At 48.5% G+C, this 17162-nt stretch overlaps 1 protein-coding gene and 1 long non-coding RNA gene across 8 annotated transcripts in view; both read right to left on the reverse strand.

The window, feature by feature from the left end:
* Nucleotides 1-781: 781 nt before the first annotated feature.
* Nucleotides 782-12397, reverse strand: LOC103723391. The gene is made up of 3 exons (XR_606616.4): nt 12208-12397; nt 11996-12083; nt 782-1114 (listed from the first exon to the last, which is right to left on the reverse strand). It is a non-coding gene; the product is annotated as an uncharacterized LOC103723391 (long non-coding RNA).
* A 2702-nt stretch (nt 12398-15099) lies between these two features.
* The window catches only part of LOC103723392 (protein CHROMATIN REMODELING 5), a 47663-nt gene continuing 45600 nt past the window's right edge, over nt 15100-17162 (reverse strand). For 5 of the 7 annotated variants that reach the window (XR_005507405.1, XR_005507402.1, XR_005507403.1 and 2 more), the window contains 2 exons: nt 16217-17020; nt 15100-15557 (listed from right to left, as the gene is read on the reverse strand). Coding sequence is in view for 2 of the 7 variants with exons in the window: in XM_039117038.1 (XP_038972966.1) it covers nt 16518-17020 (503 nt within the window). In the remaining 5 variants the exon portion in view is untranslated. Of the gene's footprint in view, nt 15558-15891; nt 17021-17162 lie in introns of those variants that run through there. The other 2 variants (XM_039117039.1, XM_039117038.1) reach the window with 2 other exon arrangements.

Below are 17162 nucleotides of genomic sequence, written 5' to 3' on the forward strand. Positions count from 1 at the left end.
CAGACATATATTTAACCTCATATCGGCCATGCACTCTGGATAGATCTTGACTATTTATCCAAGCTAAGGAACTCAAATAATATGTTGCAGATTATATGAGAGTAGATTTGGTTCATGACTCATTTGATTTAAGGGATACTAGAGCAAAGTCACTTTTACAACTGATCATAGGTCGATTGTAATTGAATTTGATTGTATTTGGATTCTTAGTCTAGTGAAGATACCAAGCTTGAACAGAAGAGTAACCCTTTTTGGGTGAAACCTACCCAGAGTACATGAATTCAGCACATGCTTTTATTTTCTTTTATAAAGTGGTGAAGCCAAGCGAGAATACGAAGGGTTTTTTTTTTTTTTCCTACCAAACATCTGGTGAGCCCTAGAGAATTTGCAAGGGTAGGGGACGTAGGGGTGGGGATTTTTTTATTTGTTTTTAAGATGAAGCCCCGGATCATGCCCTGGGACCGGCTGCTTAGGGTCTCCCTCAATGGTTTTCTTATTACACTTGAAAGAAGGTTTGTGCTTGCAAACAACATACCAAAGATAAACTAGTAAGCAAAGGCACTTTTTATTGAAAATGGTTACCTATTATATTCTTTACTTTTTAGTTTGTCTGCAGAGTAGGAAGAGGAATCAACTCTTTACCCATCCTGTCATTTTTCTTTGGTTGCATGGAAATCTGCTTAGTACTCCCAACATTTTCTTCCTTATTTAGGTGCATTAGCATCTTAAATGAATTATCCATTCATAAAAATTATCACAGATTGAGACCCATAGGAGCAAATTACTCAAATTCTGCATGCTGCTTGATTTGTTTTATTAGTGAACTCTTCCTGTCACTGTTGAATAATTTGTTGCACAATTTATTAAGGTGATTCGATATTCTGACAGTAGTTTTTGGTACTCGTGATACAGTAAAATAAGAGTTACATACTAAACTCTCCAACAAAAGGAATAAATGCAAACCCTTCACTTGGTTATTACAATAAGTTCACAATCCACTGAAGAACACGATGTTATACTCACAAAATCCATATACGATTGTCCATGCCTCTTCTGATGAGCCTCCACTCAGAAGCAAGTTTCGCATAGCCAACAACAACAAAGCGCAGCAAGACTGCATGGAGATATTTTAAATGAGTATATCACCTTAAATTATAAAAAACATTATTTCCTATATGTTGCAGTATTAAACAATAAGCATATCAAAACATTAATATATGATCCCCAGGAAAAAAATATATAGCTAAACATTTTTGAGGTAGAATTAGAAGGGGAGAGGTTGCGTAAGGTAAAAGATGAGTAATGTCATGGATATGAAAGCCATTTCCAACATGTAATTGAAGAATGCACTTCTTATGTACAGCACTTGGCAAATCAATAATGCTTTTATCACAAGACCATCTCTAGCTAGCTATCAAATTTGACTATATAAAAAAATTTTAATCGCATTAGAAAACAATGATCTACATGGTTCTATTTAAATGACAACTTAGGTTGAACATTAAGTAAATGAAAGCATTCCCTATTTCCTTAGAAGGTTAGAAGATTCTTTGCAGATATGTCGGGTATGGCCGCCATCAGATTTGCACTTAAATCTAATTAAGTTGAAGCAAGTCTCTTATTATATGGCCAGTGTCATCCAAAATTTTATTAGAAAAGCAAAATCAAACTTCTTAATTGACATACTCGTTGCCTTGCTTTTAACATTTCAGATCCAGCCATTAGATGTGATGTTATACCTTTTACAATCGAGCCACTAAATACAATAGCTCCAAGGTGAGAGGTTTTTTTTACCATGTAGAATCAAATGCGAATTTAGAAGGAACTTGTTGGGGAGAATAAAGTTTCCCCCCAAATGACATAAATGCCCCAGAGAAGCCGTACAACCTCCGACCCCGGACAGCAGAAGTCGGCGTCCGACCTCGGAACGCTCGGCCACGAGACGACCGACCCCGAGACCTCCGACCTAAGAGAAACCCCGATGTCCGAGGACCGTACTCTAACATCCCTCCGGCATTTATTGCGCATGGCCGCTGCAATCTTCCGGCACACTCAACAATAAATGCGGATCTCCGGCTTACTCCACCATTAATGCGGATCTCCGGCTTACTCCACCATTAATGCGGATCTCCGGCTTACTCCATAATAAATGCGCGTGGCTCCTGACATCTACGGATCCCCAGCTCTCCACGGCAAATCGACCCAGCAGGGTCTAGTCGACTATGATAAGTCTCTGATCTCGGCCATACCGCCAACATCAGTGCAATGATTCGCCTGACCGAGCACCGACCTGAACAACATGCCGAGCCATACTACGGCCTCTCCCTGTTACATCACAGGTAAACCGACCCCCGCATATAAAAGGGAGCCTTGGCCTCTCAAGGGGGGAGGGACATTGGTACCCCCAAAAATTCACTGTTTATCTTCCTTCTCCATACTATTTGCCCCCCTCACTGACTTGACCGTCGAAGGGCCGGCGCCGGAAAACCCGGCCACCGGTTCGTGTGCAGGCACCCAGACAGAGGACGCCGCCCGCCGACGGACCACCGCCCCGCCGTGAGGACTCACATCCGCTCCCTCTCTTCGACCGAAGATTGCCCCCGGGTCCAATTTCCAGCAACAGTTGGCGCTAGAGGAAGGGCCCGAGTAGCAGTCATGAAGTTGAGAAGTAAGGGAGCCTCTAACATCTCCCGGCGTCCCCCGCAAAGTCCTGGACACTCCGTCCAGAATTCTCCAACTCCAGCTGATCCAGTTCCTCAGGTCCAGCCGGAACAGTTTAACGCCCTGGTGCAGCAAGTCCAGGCCCTGGCCGCCGTCGTTCAAGGTCTACGGCGCGAGGAGGCTTTACCCTCACTTCCCCCGCAGGCCTAGGCCCCGCCGGAGTGTCTCCCCAACGGCCCGGTTCTCCCTAGCCAAAATTTGCATGGCTCCTCCAGAGCCAACAATGGAGAACGAGCTTCTCCCCAGAGAGAGTCACCGGGAGAAGGTTTCGACCGGAGACCCCAACTCTCTGAGGCGGAGTCAGCCCCGGACCGCCGTGGGCTGGCGCAAACCACAGCGACAATCCCACGGGTGGGGGAGCTTGACCGAAAAGTTGAGCATCTGGAGCGCCAGATCGCGGCACTCCACAGCAAGAAGGCAAGACAGGAAGGGGACATTGAGTTCACTACCAAGTCCCCCTTCTCCCGCCAGATCGAGGACGAGCCGGTTCCCGCGAGGTTCAAAATGCCTCAGGTGGAGCCCTACAGCGGAATCACCGACCCCCTTGACCACCTGGAGAGTTATCGGGCCCTCATGGCCCTACAAGGGTCCTCGGAGGCCATACTCTGCAAGGCCTTCCCAGCAACCCTCCGAGGGACCGCCCGGCTTTGGTTTTCTGGACTGAAGCCGAACACGGTGTCCTCTTTTGAGCAGCTCGGCAGGCAGTTCGCCACCAACTTTGCTGCCAGCCGGCGCCAGCGACGGACATCAGACTCCCTCCTGGACATCAAGCAGAAGGAGGGGGAGTCCCTCAAAGAGTACCTGGACCGCTTTACCGCCGCCACATGGGAGGTTCGCGAGCTAGACCAGTCGATAGCCATGTCGGCTTTGAAGACTGGGGTTCGCTCTTACCGATTCCTCTTCTCCATCGAGAAGAGCTTCCCGGCCGACTTCACCGAAATGCTGGCCTGAGCCCGGAAGTACGCCAAGGCCAAGGAGGCAGTCGCCTCCAGACGGGGAGCAATTGAGCCCGCCTCGAAGAAACAGAAGAAACGCCGCGAGGAACGCGGCCGACAAAGGAGCCGGTCGCCCCGCAGAGAGAAAAATCTCCCCAGACTGAGGAGTCCGCCCCGTCAGCAGGGGCGACCTCAGCAGAGGACACCTCCTCGTCCGAGGTCTCCACCACGGCCCCGGATGTACCAGGCGAGGTACGAGAACTATACACCCGTTAATGCTCCCCGGGCCGAGATCCTGATGGAAATTGAGGGTCGGGACTTCTTCCGACCCCCGCCTCCTATGCGAGACACGGGATTTCCCCGAAATACCAGGAAGTATTGCCGCTTCCACCGAGACCGTGGGCACGACACGGAGGACTGCTTCCAACTCCGGGACGAGATAGAAGCGCTCATCCGACGGGGAGTACTCAACCGGTTCGTGAGGAATCGACCTGAGGAAAGAAGGCCGGCGGAGAATGTCGCACCAACCAAAAATCCAGGCGACAACAGGCCCATCGCCGGCACCATCAACATGATCGGGCGGGCCTCGGCAGGAACGGCCGCCCAGGGAACACCCCCGAAGCGCCCACGTACCGATGAAGTCATCTCGTTCTCGGACGAGGACTTAGAAGGGGTCGAGACCCCTCACGATGACGCTGTGGTCATCTCAATGATTGTAAATAGGTTTGATGTAAAGCGTGTCCTAGTTAACAATGGAAGTTCAGCCAACATTTTGTACTACCACGCCTACCAAAAAATGGGGTTGACAGAAGGACATCTCCGGAGAATCAGTGCCCCGCTAGTCGGGTTTACCGGAGATGCGGTCTCGGTTGAAGGTGAGGCTAGCTTCCTTGTCACAGTTGGCCTCACCCCCCGGGAGAGCACTGTGAGGATGGACTTCCTGGTGGTCCGTCTGCCCTCGGTCTACAACGCCATCCTTGGGCGCCCAGGGTTAAACACCCTTCGAGCCGTGGTTTCAACTCGCCATTTACTCATGCGGTTCCCCACCGACCAAGGAGTAGGCGAGGTCCGCGGAGACCAACTGGTCGCCAAGCAATGCTACATGGCGGCCCACACAGTGAAACAACCAGCTGAGGCGCCAGACCGCCCGACGCGCCCTTCACTCCCCATAGAAACCCTCGATGCGAGGGACACCCCCTAGAAGAAGCAAGTAGAGCCCGGTGAGCTCCTTATTCAAATCCCACTACGAGAAAATTTTCCCGAGCTAACCGTGCAGGTCGGCTCCGGCCTCGGCGCCCATGAGAGGGATCGCCTCGTCAGCTTCCTGCGGGATAATGCCGACGTCTTCGCCTGGTCGCCCGCGGACGTGCCAGGAATTGACCCTGAGGTCATGGTCCACCGACTTCTGGTGAAACCAACCAGCAAGCCTGTAAAGCAGAAGAAAAGAGGCTCCGCCCCCGAGCGACAACGAGCTGCGGCCGAGGAGGTGGACAAACTCCTCGGAGCCGGCTTCATCCGGGAGGTCTCCTACCCGGACTGGCTCGCCAACATAGTCCTCGTAAAGAAGGCCAACGGAAAATGGCGTATGTGTGTGGACTACACCGACCTGAACAAGGCCTGCCCAAAAGACAGTTTCCCCCTCCCGAGCATCGACCAACTCGTCGACTCCACCTCGGGACACCAACTGCTAACTTTTATGGACGCCTTTTCAGGATACAATCAAATCCGAATGGCGCCAGAAGACGAGGAGAAGACGGCCTTCATCACCGACAAGGGCACCTACTGCTATAAGGTGATGCCCTTTGGCCTGAAAAACGCTGGGGCCACCTATCAGAGGCTGGTCAGCCAGATTTTTAAAAACCAGATCGGCCGGAACATGGAAGTCTACGTGGACGACATGTTGGTGAAGAGCCGAGCGGCGGAACACCACATAGCCGATCTCGACGAGACGTTCGCCAAGCTCAGAAAATATCAAATGAAACTCAATCCGGCGAAGTGCGCGTTTGGGGTCACCTCGGGCAAGTTCCTGGGTTTTATAGTGACCCAGCGCGGAATTGAGGCCAACCCGGAGAAAATCCGGGCACTGCAAGAGATGTCGCCTCCAAAGACAGTTAAGGAGGTGCAGCGGCTCGCGGGACGGGTAGCCGCCCTGGGAAGGTTCGTCTCCCGGTCGGCCGAGCGTTGCCTCCCCTTCTTCAAGAGCCTCAAACGGCCGAAAGATTTCCGGTGGACAGAAGAATGCCAGCAGGCCTTTGAAGAGCTTCGGAGCCTTCTGGCTTCTCCCCCGCTGCTCACCAAGCCCCGGAAAGGCGAGGTCCTTTACTTATATCTGGCCGTCTCCCCAGCCGCAGTGAGCTCAGTTCTCATCCGGGAAGAGGACAAGCTCCAAAAGCCGGTCTATTACACCAGCCGGGTTCTCAGGGATGCCGAGACCCGATATTCTAAACTTGAGAAGACCATCTTCGCTCTCATCATCTCGGCTCGGAGACTCAGGCCTTACTTCCAAGCCCACACGATAACTATATTGACCGACCAGCCCATGAAGCAAATATTGCAGAGGTCGGATCGTGCGGGGAGGGTCGCCAAATGGGCGGTCGAGCTCGGGGAATTCGACCTCGAATATCGGCCCAGACCGGCTATCAAAGCTCCGATACTCGCCGACTTCATCGTGGAGTGCACTCTTCCGGACGACCCCGAGCTGCCATCGGAGTCCGTGGAGGAGACCCCGAAGCAGCCATGGGTCCTGCACTCGGATGGGTCTTCGACCCCGGGGGGCAGCGGGGCCGGACTTATCCTCACCAGTCCAGATGGAGTGGTGGCTGAGCAAGCTCTGCGCCTCGAGTTCCCGGCCTCGAACAATGAGGCCGAGTATGAGGCTCTCATCGCCGGGCTCAAGCTGGCGAGAGAACTAAAAGTGGGAGATCTGACGGCCTTCAGCGACTCCCAGCTGGTGGTGAACCAGGTCCAAGGAGATTTTAAAGCTAAAGGGCCATCTATGCAAAAGTATCTCCAAAAGGTGCGGGAACTCACATCTGCCCTGAATTCTTTTAATATTCGGTACATTCCCAGAGCGGAAAACCTCAGGGCAGACCAGCTATCCAAACTGGCCACCTCCCGCATGAGCGAGCTTCCCAAGGGAACAGCGCTCGAGTATCTTCAGACCCCCAGCACGGAGGAACCCGAGCCTACCATGTACGTCGACTCCGAGCCAAGTTGGATCGATGGGCTCATCTGCTACCTTCAGGACGGAACCCTACCTCATGACGAGACGGAGGCTCGTCGAATCAAGCGCCAGGCTCTCCGGTATGTCTTGTACGAGAATAAACTCTATCGACAATCATTTACTTCTCCCCTTCTCAGATGCCTCCGCCCCTCCGAGGCGGACTACGCCCTCCGAGAGGTCCATGAAGGGATCTGCGGAAATCACCTAGGGGGTCGAGCCTTGGCCCATAAGATCCTGCGGCAGGGATACTACTGGCCCACACTCCAGAAGGACGCAACAGATTTCGTCCGCAAGTGCGATCGGTGCCGACGAAACGCCAATATCCAGCGCCGACCTTCAGCTCTACTGACCTCCATCATCGCCCCCTGGCCGTTTGCCCAATGGGGGATCGACATCCTGGGGCCCTTTCCCCTGGCCACCGGACAGAGAAAGTTCCTGGTCGTCTCCATCGACTACTTCACCAAATGGGTCGAGGCCGAACCCGTTGCCCGGATCACCGAGCAAAAGATGCGGGACTTCGTGTGGAAGTCCATAATCTGCAGATTCGGACTACCCCGTATCCTTATATCTGACAATGGTCGACAATTTGACAATGTTCATTTCAGGGAATTTTGCTCTGAACTCGGCATTGATCACCGTTTCACCTCGGTCGCTCACCCCCAGACAAACGGGGAAACTGAGGTAACTAACCGAACTATTTTGCAGGGACTTAAAGCTAGGCTTGATCGATCCAAAGGACAGTGGGTCGAGGACTTGTACAATGTCCTTTGGGCGTACCGGACCACGTTCCGACTACCCACGGGAGAGACCCCCTTCAACCTAGCATACGGCACTGAGGCCGTCATCCCGTTGGAGATCGGCCTGCCTTCTCCCAGAGTGGAGCATTACGACCCCGACACCAACTCTTCCCAGCTAAGGAGCAACTTGGACCTTGTCGAAGAAACAAGAGAGATCGCCCGGGTTCGCATGGCGAGATACCAACAGCGAACGGCCCAATACTACAACTCCAGAGTCAAGCCCAAGCTCTTCAAAGTAGGGGACCTCGTCCTCAGGAGAGCCGAGGCTTCTCAACCGACCGAGCAAGGAAAGCTCGCCCCAAATTGGGAAGGGCCGTATCAAATCGCCCGGGTACAACGACCAGGGGCGTACAAATTGAAGTCCCTGGAGGGGACTCTGATCCCACGAAGCTGGAACTCCGAGAATCTACGGATGTATTACCAATGAAACCCTAAGGGGTTCAAAACAATCAGGACAATGGACTCAGCTCCTTTTTCTGCAAATATTTCTCTCACCTTGATAACTGTAATCCTCTTTTAATATTGGGTCGTCTGTGATCCTCAGATTCCCCGGCCAAAATCGGGATGCCTCGAGGCTCGACCGTAGAGTCCCAAACTCCCTCGACCTCGGGAAGGCGCCGTGAGGGGTGGAAAGGGTGGCTCCACCTGGGGCGCCACGAAGTGGACCCCCAGGAGCGGTCGACGATCCCCGATCCCCGAAGCGAGCGATCCCTCGACTAAGGTCGAGATGCCCCGAGTGTCGACAGTGCGTACCCAGACCCCTCGACACTTCGGGAAGACGGGGTAGTACCTTCGCGGCCCTCCGTGGCGCTCATCACCAACAACGGGGTAGTACCTTCGCGGCCCCCCGTAGCGCCCCCTCGACTAAGGTCGGGATGCCCCGAGGGTCGACCGTAGAGAACCAGACTCCCTCGACCTCGGGAAGGCGCCGTGAGGGGTGGAAAGGGTGGCTCCACCTGGGGCGCCACGAAGTGGACCCCCAGGAGCGGTCGACGATCCCCGATCCCCGAAGCGAGCGATCCCTCGACTAAGGTCGAGATGCCCCGAGTGTCGACAGTGCGTACCCAGACCCCTCGACACTTCGGAAAGACGGGGTAGTACCTTCGCGGCCCCCCGTGGCGCTCATCACCAACAACGGGGTAGTACCTTCGCGGCCCCCCGTAGCGCCCCCTCGACTAAGGTCGGGATGCCCCGAGGGTCGACCGTAGAGAACCAGACTCCCTCGACCTCGGGAGGTACCACAGGTCAGCAAAGCGTCCGCAGACCCGCCGACCTGACATAAGACCCCTCGACCAAGGTTGAGGTGCCCCGAGGTCCGACCACAGGGTCTCAAACTCCCTCGACCTCGCAAAGAGCTACAAATCAATAAAGTCTCCCCAAGCCCTCTCAACCTCGGCGGGTGCTGTCGGGTCCGTGAGAAGCCCGAGCCCCCTTAAAGTCAAAAATGACTCCGCAGGTCGACGAGGAAGGGAAGCAGCCTACTCCACCATGCGAAGCATAACTCTGAGAATGAAAGAGGTACATTCAACTGGACGCCCTCCTTGTCAAATTTTATTTACATATTACTGAGCGGAATCTTAATGTTGGAGCCTTATCTCGCCCCAAAGTCGGGCCTCTCTAACGGGTCGGCTTAGGGTCGACCTCCTAATTACATTATGCATGCACCGTTCGTCAAGCCTCCGAAACTGGTACAGAGGATTTCATAAATTAGTGCCCAACTCGGCTCTTCGACGTAAACTCCTACGTCCGGCTGAAAAAGTGGTCCCGGCCACGAATGTGCCAGCCAAACGCGGGTACCAAGGCAATCTCTGGAAACCCAGCCTTGCTCACCGAAGCCTCGGCAGAGTCCGAGAACAATAACTACGAAAACCGTCGGTAATGACCTGCCTATTGGCCCGCGCTCCCTCTGAGGGGTTTGGAGTTAAGTTCGGAGACCCGACTAAACTCCTCGATTAGCGGCACGCACAGACCTAGTCCGGTCTTAGTTAAAGGGCTAAGGCCCGACCTCGACGCCTTGGGACTCCCCTAAAGGCTAAACGCAATGACCTCCACGACTCCCAAATCCGAGCTATAGGACTTAGAGAAATTTTCTAAAAAACTCAAGACTCGACCCAACCTCTTCGGGACTGGAACCCATTCTCACGGAAGAGTGGAGCAAAAATTAAGAGTAGAAAATGGAAGTTGACGAGGAGGAAAAAAGAGGAAACCCTAGTGAAAACAGGAAGAAAACCTACTGGACATTGCCGGAAATCGCTCCGGGCACCACCAGCAAGATTCAGCTGAGGGAGGAAGCAGGGGGGAAAGACGACGAAAATAAGAGGCAGCCAAGCAAGACCTTTAGGGCAGACTCGTGGGATTTATATGGACCCCCCTGACGGCCCAGATCGACGGGGTCGGTTCTCATCCCCCCGACCGAGTTGCGCCACGTGTCGACCTCGGAAGCCGAGGCACCGTATTCACTCCGGTTTAATAAATCGGATACGAAATCGAAGCGTTGTCCCATCGGATCTCGGGGCCTCATCATGGGTCCACAGAATCAAATCGTCCTGAGGAACGAGCGGACGTAACCCCCGCTCCCCTCGTTTAATAAGATCTGGGACACGTGGAGCCCCGATGAGGCCTCCACTTCTTCGGAATTATGATCCAGTAACATGAAATCGAAAGCGTCCGACCTCGGGCCGCGCCGCGTGTCCGTTTCAAACCCCGTAACGGCACACTCATTAATGAGCCAGAAGCGTCGATTACGGAATCGAGACATCGCCTCGACGAGCTCGAGGTCCCCCCTCATTAATCCGCCGTAAAATGATCCTGGCGATTCAAGAAGCATGATGATACGAGCCCCATCATTAGCTCACCGAATAAAGCAGCCTCGAGACGAGGGCGCATATCTCACCATGAAGACTCCGGAAAGCACAAGGGGGCGGGCGAGACCTTCCCCCCAACCTTAGTGACAGATTTTACTTCCCACGTCCGAGCCCCACAAGCTGCTCGAACTCGGAAGTCGGGGGGTAGTGTTGGGGGGAATAAAGTTTCCCCCCAAATGACATAAATGCCCCAGAGAAGCCGTACAACCTCCGACCCCGGACAGCAGAAGTCGGCGTCCGACCTCGGAACGCTCGGCCACGAGACGACCGACCCCGAGACCTCCGACCTAAGAGAAACCCCGATGTCCGAGGACCGTACTCTAACATCCCTCCGGCATTTATTGCGCATGGCCGCTGCAATCTTCCGGCACACTCAACAATAAATGCGGATCTCCGGCTTACTCCACCATTAATGCGGATCTCCGGCTTACTCCACCATTAATGCGGATCTCCGGCTTACTCCATAATAAATGCGCGTGGCTCCTGACATCTACGGATCCCCAGCTCTCCACGGCAAATCGACCCAGCAGGGTCTAGTCGACTATGATAAGTCTCTGATCTCGGCCATACCGCCAACATCAGTGCAATGATTCGCCTGACCGAGCACCGACCTGAACAACATGCCGAGCCATACTACGGCCTCTCCCTGTTACATCACAGGTAAACCGACCCCCGCATATAAAAGGGAGCCTTGGCCTCTCAAGGGGGGAGGGACATTGGTACCCCCAAAAATTCACTGTTTATCTTCCTTCTCCATACTATTTGCCCCCCTCACTGACTTGACCGTCGGAGGGCCGGCGCCGGAAAACCCGGCCACCGGTTCGTGTGCAGGCACCCAGACAGAGGACGCCGCCCGCCGACGGACCACCGCCCCGCCGTGAGGACTCACATCCGCTCCCTCTCTTCGACCGAAGATTGCCCCCGGGTCCAATTTCCAGCAACAGAACTAATCCGACAATGTTTTATACAGAGAGATGGCCTATCATATAGAGCTAAAATTTAGTTTCCCTATGACTATCTCTTTAGGCCAGGTTTGAGATAGATTCTGTGCGTTATGAATACCAACAGTAGTAACAAATCTTGCTTTCTTGGGTTCTTATCAGAAAAGGAAAATCTAAAATTAAATTATTTATTTTATTAATATAGGAAAAAGGTTTACATAGGCAGACCATAATATTAGTATGCAAATGAGTAAGGATAGTGTATAAAAAACTTATGATGAACAATGTAATTTATACAATAATACCACAAAAGTATCAAATAAGTATCGTTCTTCACAGTCATATAATTGGTATAGTTAAGATATAAAATATTTAGAACAAAAAAATCTCAAGCTTTAAAATATCTTTCCTTCGAAAATTACGACGTTGACAAAATCTACAAAAGCGTCTTGCTGAAACCCTCAGAAAACTGCTGCTAAAATCTACAACAGTAATTAGCAGTGTATAAGCTCACCATCCTTCAATGAACCCTTTGTCGCCTCTCTTCTTGGTACGGGGACAGCATGGCCGCTTCTTGGGCGGCGTTGAATCATTTGGGTACCCTTTCACAGATCATAAAGCAAAGCCCAAGATCAGTAGTAGAAGAAAAAAAAGTTTGAATCTTCCATTCCTTGAACTTGTGTGTGTGTGTGTGTGAGAGAGAGAGAGAGAGAGAGAGAGAGAGACCTGGTGGAGGCTGTGCTCCTTTAGCTCCTGAGGAATCCATTTATGAAGTGGCAGAAAGCAGCAGTCAGTTGAGGGTTTTTTGTCTCAAAGATTGGCTTGAGCAAAGGTGTATATATACACACAAAGGAATATTAAATATCTCAAAGAGTCGTGAGAAGGGAGAGTTTCAAGGATGCTTCCTTCCTCCTGACGTCAAAGTTTATCTACATACGTCAAATGGTTATCCATTCTTCAGGTCTAAAGTTTTCTTGTCAGTGAAGAAAGCTCAACCTGCCAGCACACGGCATTGCTTTAATTGGACAACGTTCCTCTGTCGGTTGGTCAGCACCTATTTTTCATAGAAGTCATCTATCAAGATCAGGGATCCGATTCCCCTTGGATAATAACATGTTATGTACAATTGAAAGAAAGATCTGGTAGTACATTATACATAAGCCTTCCATACCATACCCTTTTTTCATGTCTAGGGTCTCTCAATGGATTTCTTTGATAATATCTAGATTTATGCCACGTGTATAGGCAAAGAATGTCCACTCTCTTGGAGTATATTCTATCTAGATAGCAAAGAACGGTCTAGATTTATGCTTGTGAGTATTTTACATGACTATGCTTCAAAGAATGGACACCCCACTGAAGAAGCTAAGTCAATTAATTTGATTGCATTTGGTTGCAAGTTGAAGGAGGGTTGATGAAACAAAGACTCAATAATCCATCCAACATTTGGAAAAAAAAGAAAAATAATAATTCCAATGGCAAAACAGACACTTCTATAAAGCCGCTTAAACTGAGAAACTAATTCCACCATATTGTGTGGAGTCGTCTACTACATAACAGAGAGGATTGAGTTAAACCATTAACTTATTCCATAAACATACAGTCTTTGGGAATGCAAAATTATATTAGTTAGATTGTCGCTCGTGTAATCATGCCGGCAAGGATGGCAGTCATTCCAAAATAGATTTCACTCTGTCATAACGCAGTCTAGTATGGGCCTACCATCATGGTGCAATAAACTATGTCATGGTCTTCCAAAGTATCCTCATACAAATTAAAATAGACTGTAGCGATAATCCAAATATGACAGGAAATACTATAGAACAGAGTCTAATATAAGGATTCCTATGGATTTGCAAGCCATGTCTTTATCTCTCACATTCCTTGGTCTGAGACTCAAGATTCAGAGAATCAGTTTCTGATCTCTTTCCTGAATTATGGGCAAGGGGTACTGCTATAGGAACAGCTGATCGTGATTCACAGAGAAGCAGGATGCTGCTGCCTTAGATTTCTGAAACCTGCTGGCATGATTCGAGATCATTGAGCCATAAAATAACTGTCAAAGTATCTTCTTCAAAAATGGCAAAAGGTTGGCTTGAAGTTGTTTCAGTGCCACTTGGAAGCCTGCTCATGCACCACCACTTGGTTCCAATTCACTCACAAAGTGAGATGGGAATGGTATAACAAGGAAATGTAGACTACGATTTTCTCCAAAAGAAAAGAAATTCTAGACTATATTGTTAGCTCCACCAGTCCTACTGGTCCTAGGAGAAGCTCCAGAATTTTTTGACCAATGGATCTTAACAATTTTTGTAGCAGGAACATATAGTGAAATGAGACTAGTGAGGTAGAAGGCCGTGATGCTATTCGTAATCTACTCAGAATTTTGGTACAAGTGTGTTGAGACAAGCAGAGGTTTATCAAAGTATCAGGGGTAGAAGAAATGCAAATAAGACACATATTTAAAAGCACAATAATTTTAGCATTTTTATAAAACTGAAACAAATGGATAACTAATGAATTGCCTATAAGAGTCAGCACTCCTTGGCTCTTGTTACAACATTCAATTATCAGTTGGAGTCAACTTTAATGATTCACAAAAGTTGCTTGGTTGTCGCCCAAAGTGGATTCGTCATAAGATTTTAGGTTCTCTTGTGAACTACAAACTTGGCATATCACTTGAGCTGGGATCGTAAGTACAAGATTAGCATCTTGCCTGAAGTTTGTAGTTTGTAGGGTAAACTACTTGATCATGGTATCAAAAAACTACCACTTACCTCAGGAAGCTTAAGGTACAAGGGAAAGAATCAACAGTAGGAGCTTAAGGTACAAGGGCACTTGAGTACCCATAAAATGTGACGCAGTAGGAAAAAGTTACAAACTCAGTTCCATAGCATAAGACTGCAAAGCCGAATGCCTGTGAAAGATGAAATTGGATGATTCTAGTGCTAGAAAGCTTGTTCACATCCACTACAATTTTTTTTCTTTTTTTATAAAAAAAAAAAAGCATTCTCACATGGATTCATTCACTAAGCTGCCAGTGACGTCAGAGTAAACCAATGCAGAAGATATCGACACTAGGCTGTTTGCTCAAACAGATCTGATGTCCAGCTAGCATGAAAAAGTCCTGTGATCGCAGAGCGCTAATAAACAAAGGAAATATTTGGTTTGAGAAAGCTAAGCTCTGGAATAGAGAATGTGAATGACTCCCCCTCCGGCAGCTATTTGGTTGAAAAGAATGAAAATATCTCAATTCTCCAAAACCTAATCCTGACTCCCAGTATTCAAATCCCATCCCATCAAAGATTTACTTAAAAAATATTTTTTTTCAAAATACCAATCTATCCAATTTATTTTTCAAAAATTTAACTCTTGAGCCAGCACCCAATTTCAATGGTTGTTTCAATTCCAACCATGAACCACATACATCAAAAAATATGGCCCGATTTCTATTCCAATCATTCTGATTCCGTTTGCGAACCAAACACTTATGATTTTAATTAAAGTGTTCATGACACTAACTTGCACCAGACTCATTTAAGAACTAATCTGCACATAGTAAAGGTAATAAAAATGGTTTGAAATACTGTTAACGGGATAACATCTAGGCAGGTTCCCTACAATATTGGCCAAAAGCTCTGTAAAATTGCCTTCATCGTCTCGTCTGAACAAAAACAACACTTTCAACGTAACCTGGAAAGTATTTACAGGACCATTCTTCATACAGAAAATTTTATTCACCTTCAAGGCATATGTCATGCCAAAGAGATAACAGCATATTGATACATTAATTATAGACAATTATTAAAATATAATAGTTTAAATCAACCAGGACCTGGTCCTCAACTTAATCTTGATTATAGATGTAAACCTTCTGCCTTTAACAGATCTCCCTTCTCGGCTTGTAATTTACTAGTTCGATATTATTGATTAAAAAAAAATAAAGATTCTCCAAAATCCGTACATCATCTCATTCTTGCTGCATTCACAATGCAAAATTGCACAACGACGACATCTGCCTAAAATGATAGAAAATGCAGTGGCGTCGTTCCTCTCCAGCCAACATAGCACCCCACCTGAAATTGAATAGAAAACATGATTAGACCTATGATCCAGGCAAGATCAAGCGACAGAATGATTCCTCCTAGCATCACGTCATTCCAACAACTGTCATCCACAATATAGAAAGAAAATAAAAATAAGAAATATAACTCTTTCATGCTTGATTATATGCTGTTTAAAACTTGACTTCCTTTGGCATCGCATGCATTGTTGGCTCAACGGAAGATTGGTATCGATTCTGTGAAAGCAAGAACTTCATGTGCTAATTAAGTTCTTTGTGAAAAAAACCCAAGCCAGCTCCGCAGCATTCTAGAATTGAACAATAAAGTACAAGATGCACCTAGAATCTTTCCATGTGAGAATAAATGATGATCAAAATGTGATTTCATGGCATATCAATTTGATGGACAAATCGATCTCAATTCTCCAAAAATATGTACTTGTAAAACAAAAAGTCAAACAACTATACAACTTTATCAAAGTATATCATTGCAGTGCCAACATAGGCAGGAAGAACCAAGAATCAACTAAAATTTTAATTTATAGGATTTGTTCAGCATATTCCCATGTGAAAAGGGTTGGGACATGTATGGATGCAATTTTGTTGATGTGAAGCAACATTCCTAAATTTCAACTAAAACCTTCTTGCTGTTGTATGGATTACCGAACTCACCCTGTCAAAACTTTTGCAGATCCTTCGTTTTCACCTCTTGAACGCAGCTTTTGGCTTTAGTCAGAAGAATCTAGACCTGTTTCCTCTCACATGGTCACCATTTTGTGACATGAGATTCTCTCAACATGGAACAGCAGCTTCAGACCGGTCCTTAAGATCATAAAATGGGATCGGCAAACCTTTATTTCCTTGAGAAAAAAATTTGAGTAAATTTAACTGCAGGGTGGCAGCCACCTGGTGAAAGCAGCTTCACCTTCTCATACAACAAAATATCATCATCATGGTGATGGACTGTTAGAGACTAGAGTTCTGACATATGACCCTGTCCTGGGGGAAAGCGGCCAGGATGTGCTCTACGGGGTCTTCCATTGCCAAATCGCCCCATCTCTACTGGGGCCCAACCAAGAATCCCTGCAGAATTGCTTGGTTCGGGTATGCGGTTCCCATTACTTATGATGGGCTGTTGATAGGAGGGCTGGGATAGGAACTGGTTGTCCATGTCTGTTCTTCTCCGACGTTTCCATGCTTCTGTCTTTCCTGAGGTGTGATTCCTATGAAATGCTTCTGAAGATTGGGGTGGAAATTGATAAGGTCTTGGTCTTTTCCGCAAGTCATTGCTGAACAGAGGGCACTGACTTGTATCACTGTCTCTGTCAGCAGGGCCTGGGGCAGAACTGTTGAGATGGGAGGGTCCTACACCCACTTCAGCTTGCTCCTCTTTAAGTTTCGCATAGATCTCATATAGCCTTTCACCACTCAGATTGGAATAGGCAGACACATAATTCCACAATCTCATTGTCATTCCTGTAATGAATATAATTATAAGATAAACATTTTCTTTCTATATGGCTAAAAATATTAAGCAACATAAGATTGTTTAGAAAGGAACTCCTACATAGCTGAAAGAGAGAACTAGTATCTTATATTGTGTACCATTTGGAGCCGA

The sequence above is a fragment of the Phoenix dactylifera genome, unplaced genomic scaffold (assembly GCF_009389715.1).
Source record: "Phoenix dactylifera cultivar Barhee BC4 unplaced genomic scaffold, palm_55x_up_171113_PBpolish2nd_filt_p 000164F, whole genome shotgun sequence".
NCBI lineage: Eukaryota > Viridiplantae > Streptophyta > Magnoliopsida > Arecales > Arecaceae > Phoenix > Phoenix dactylifera.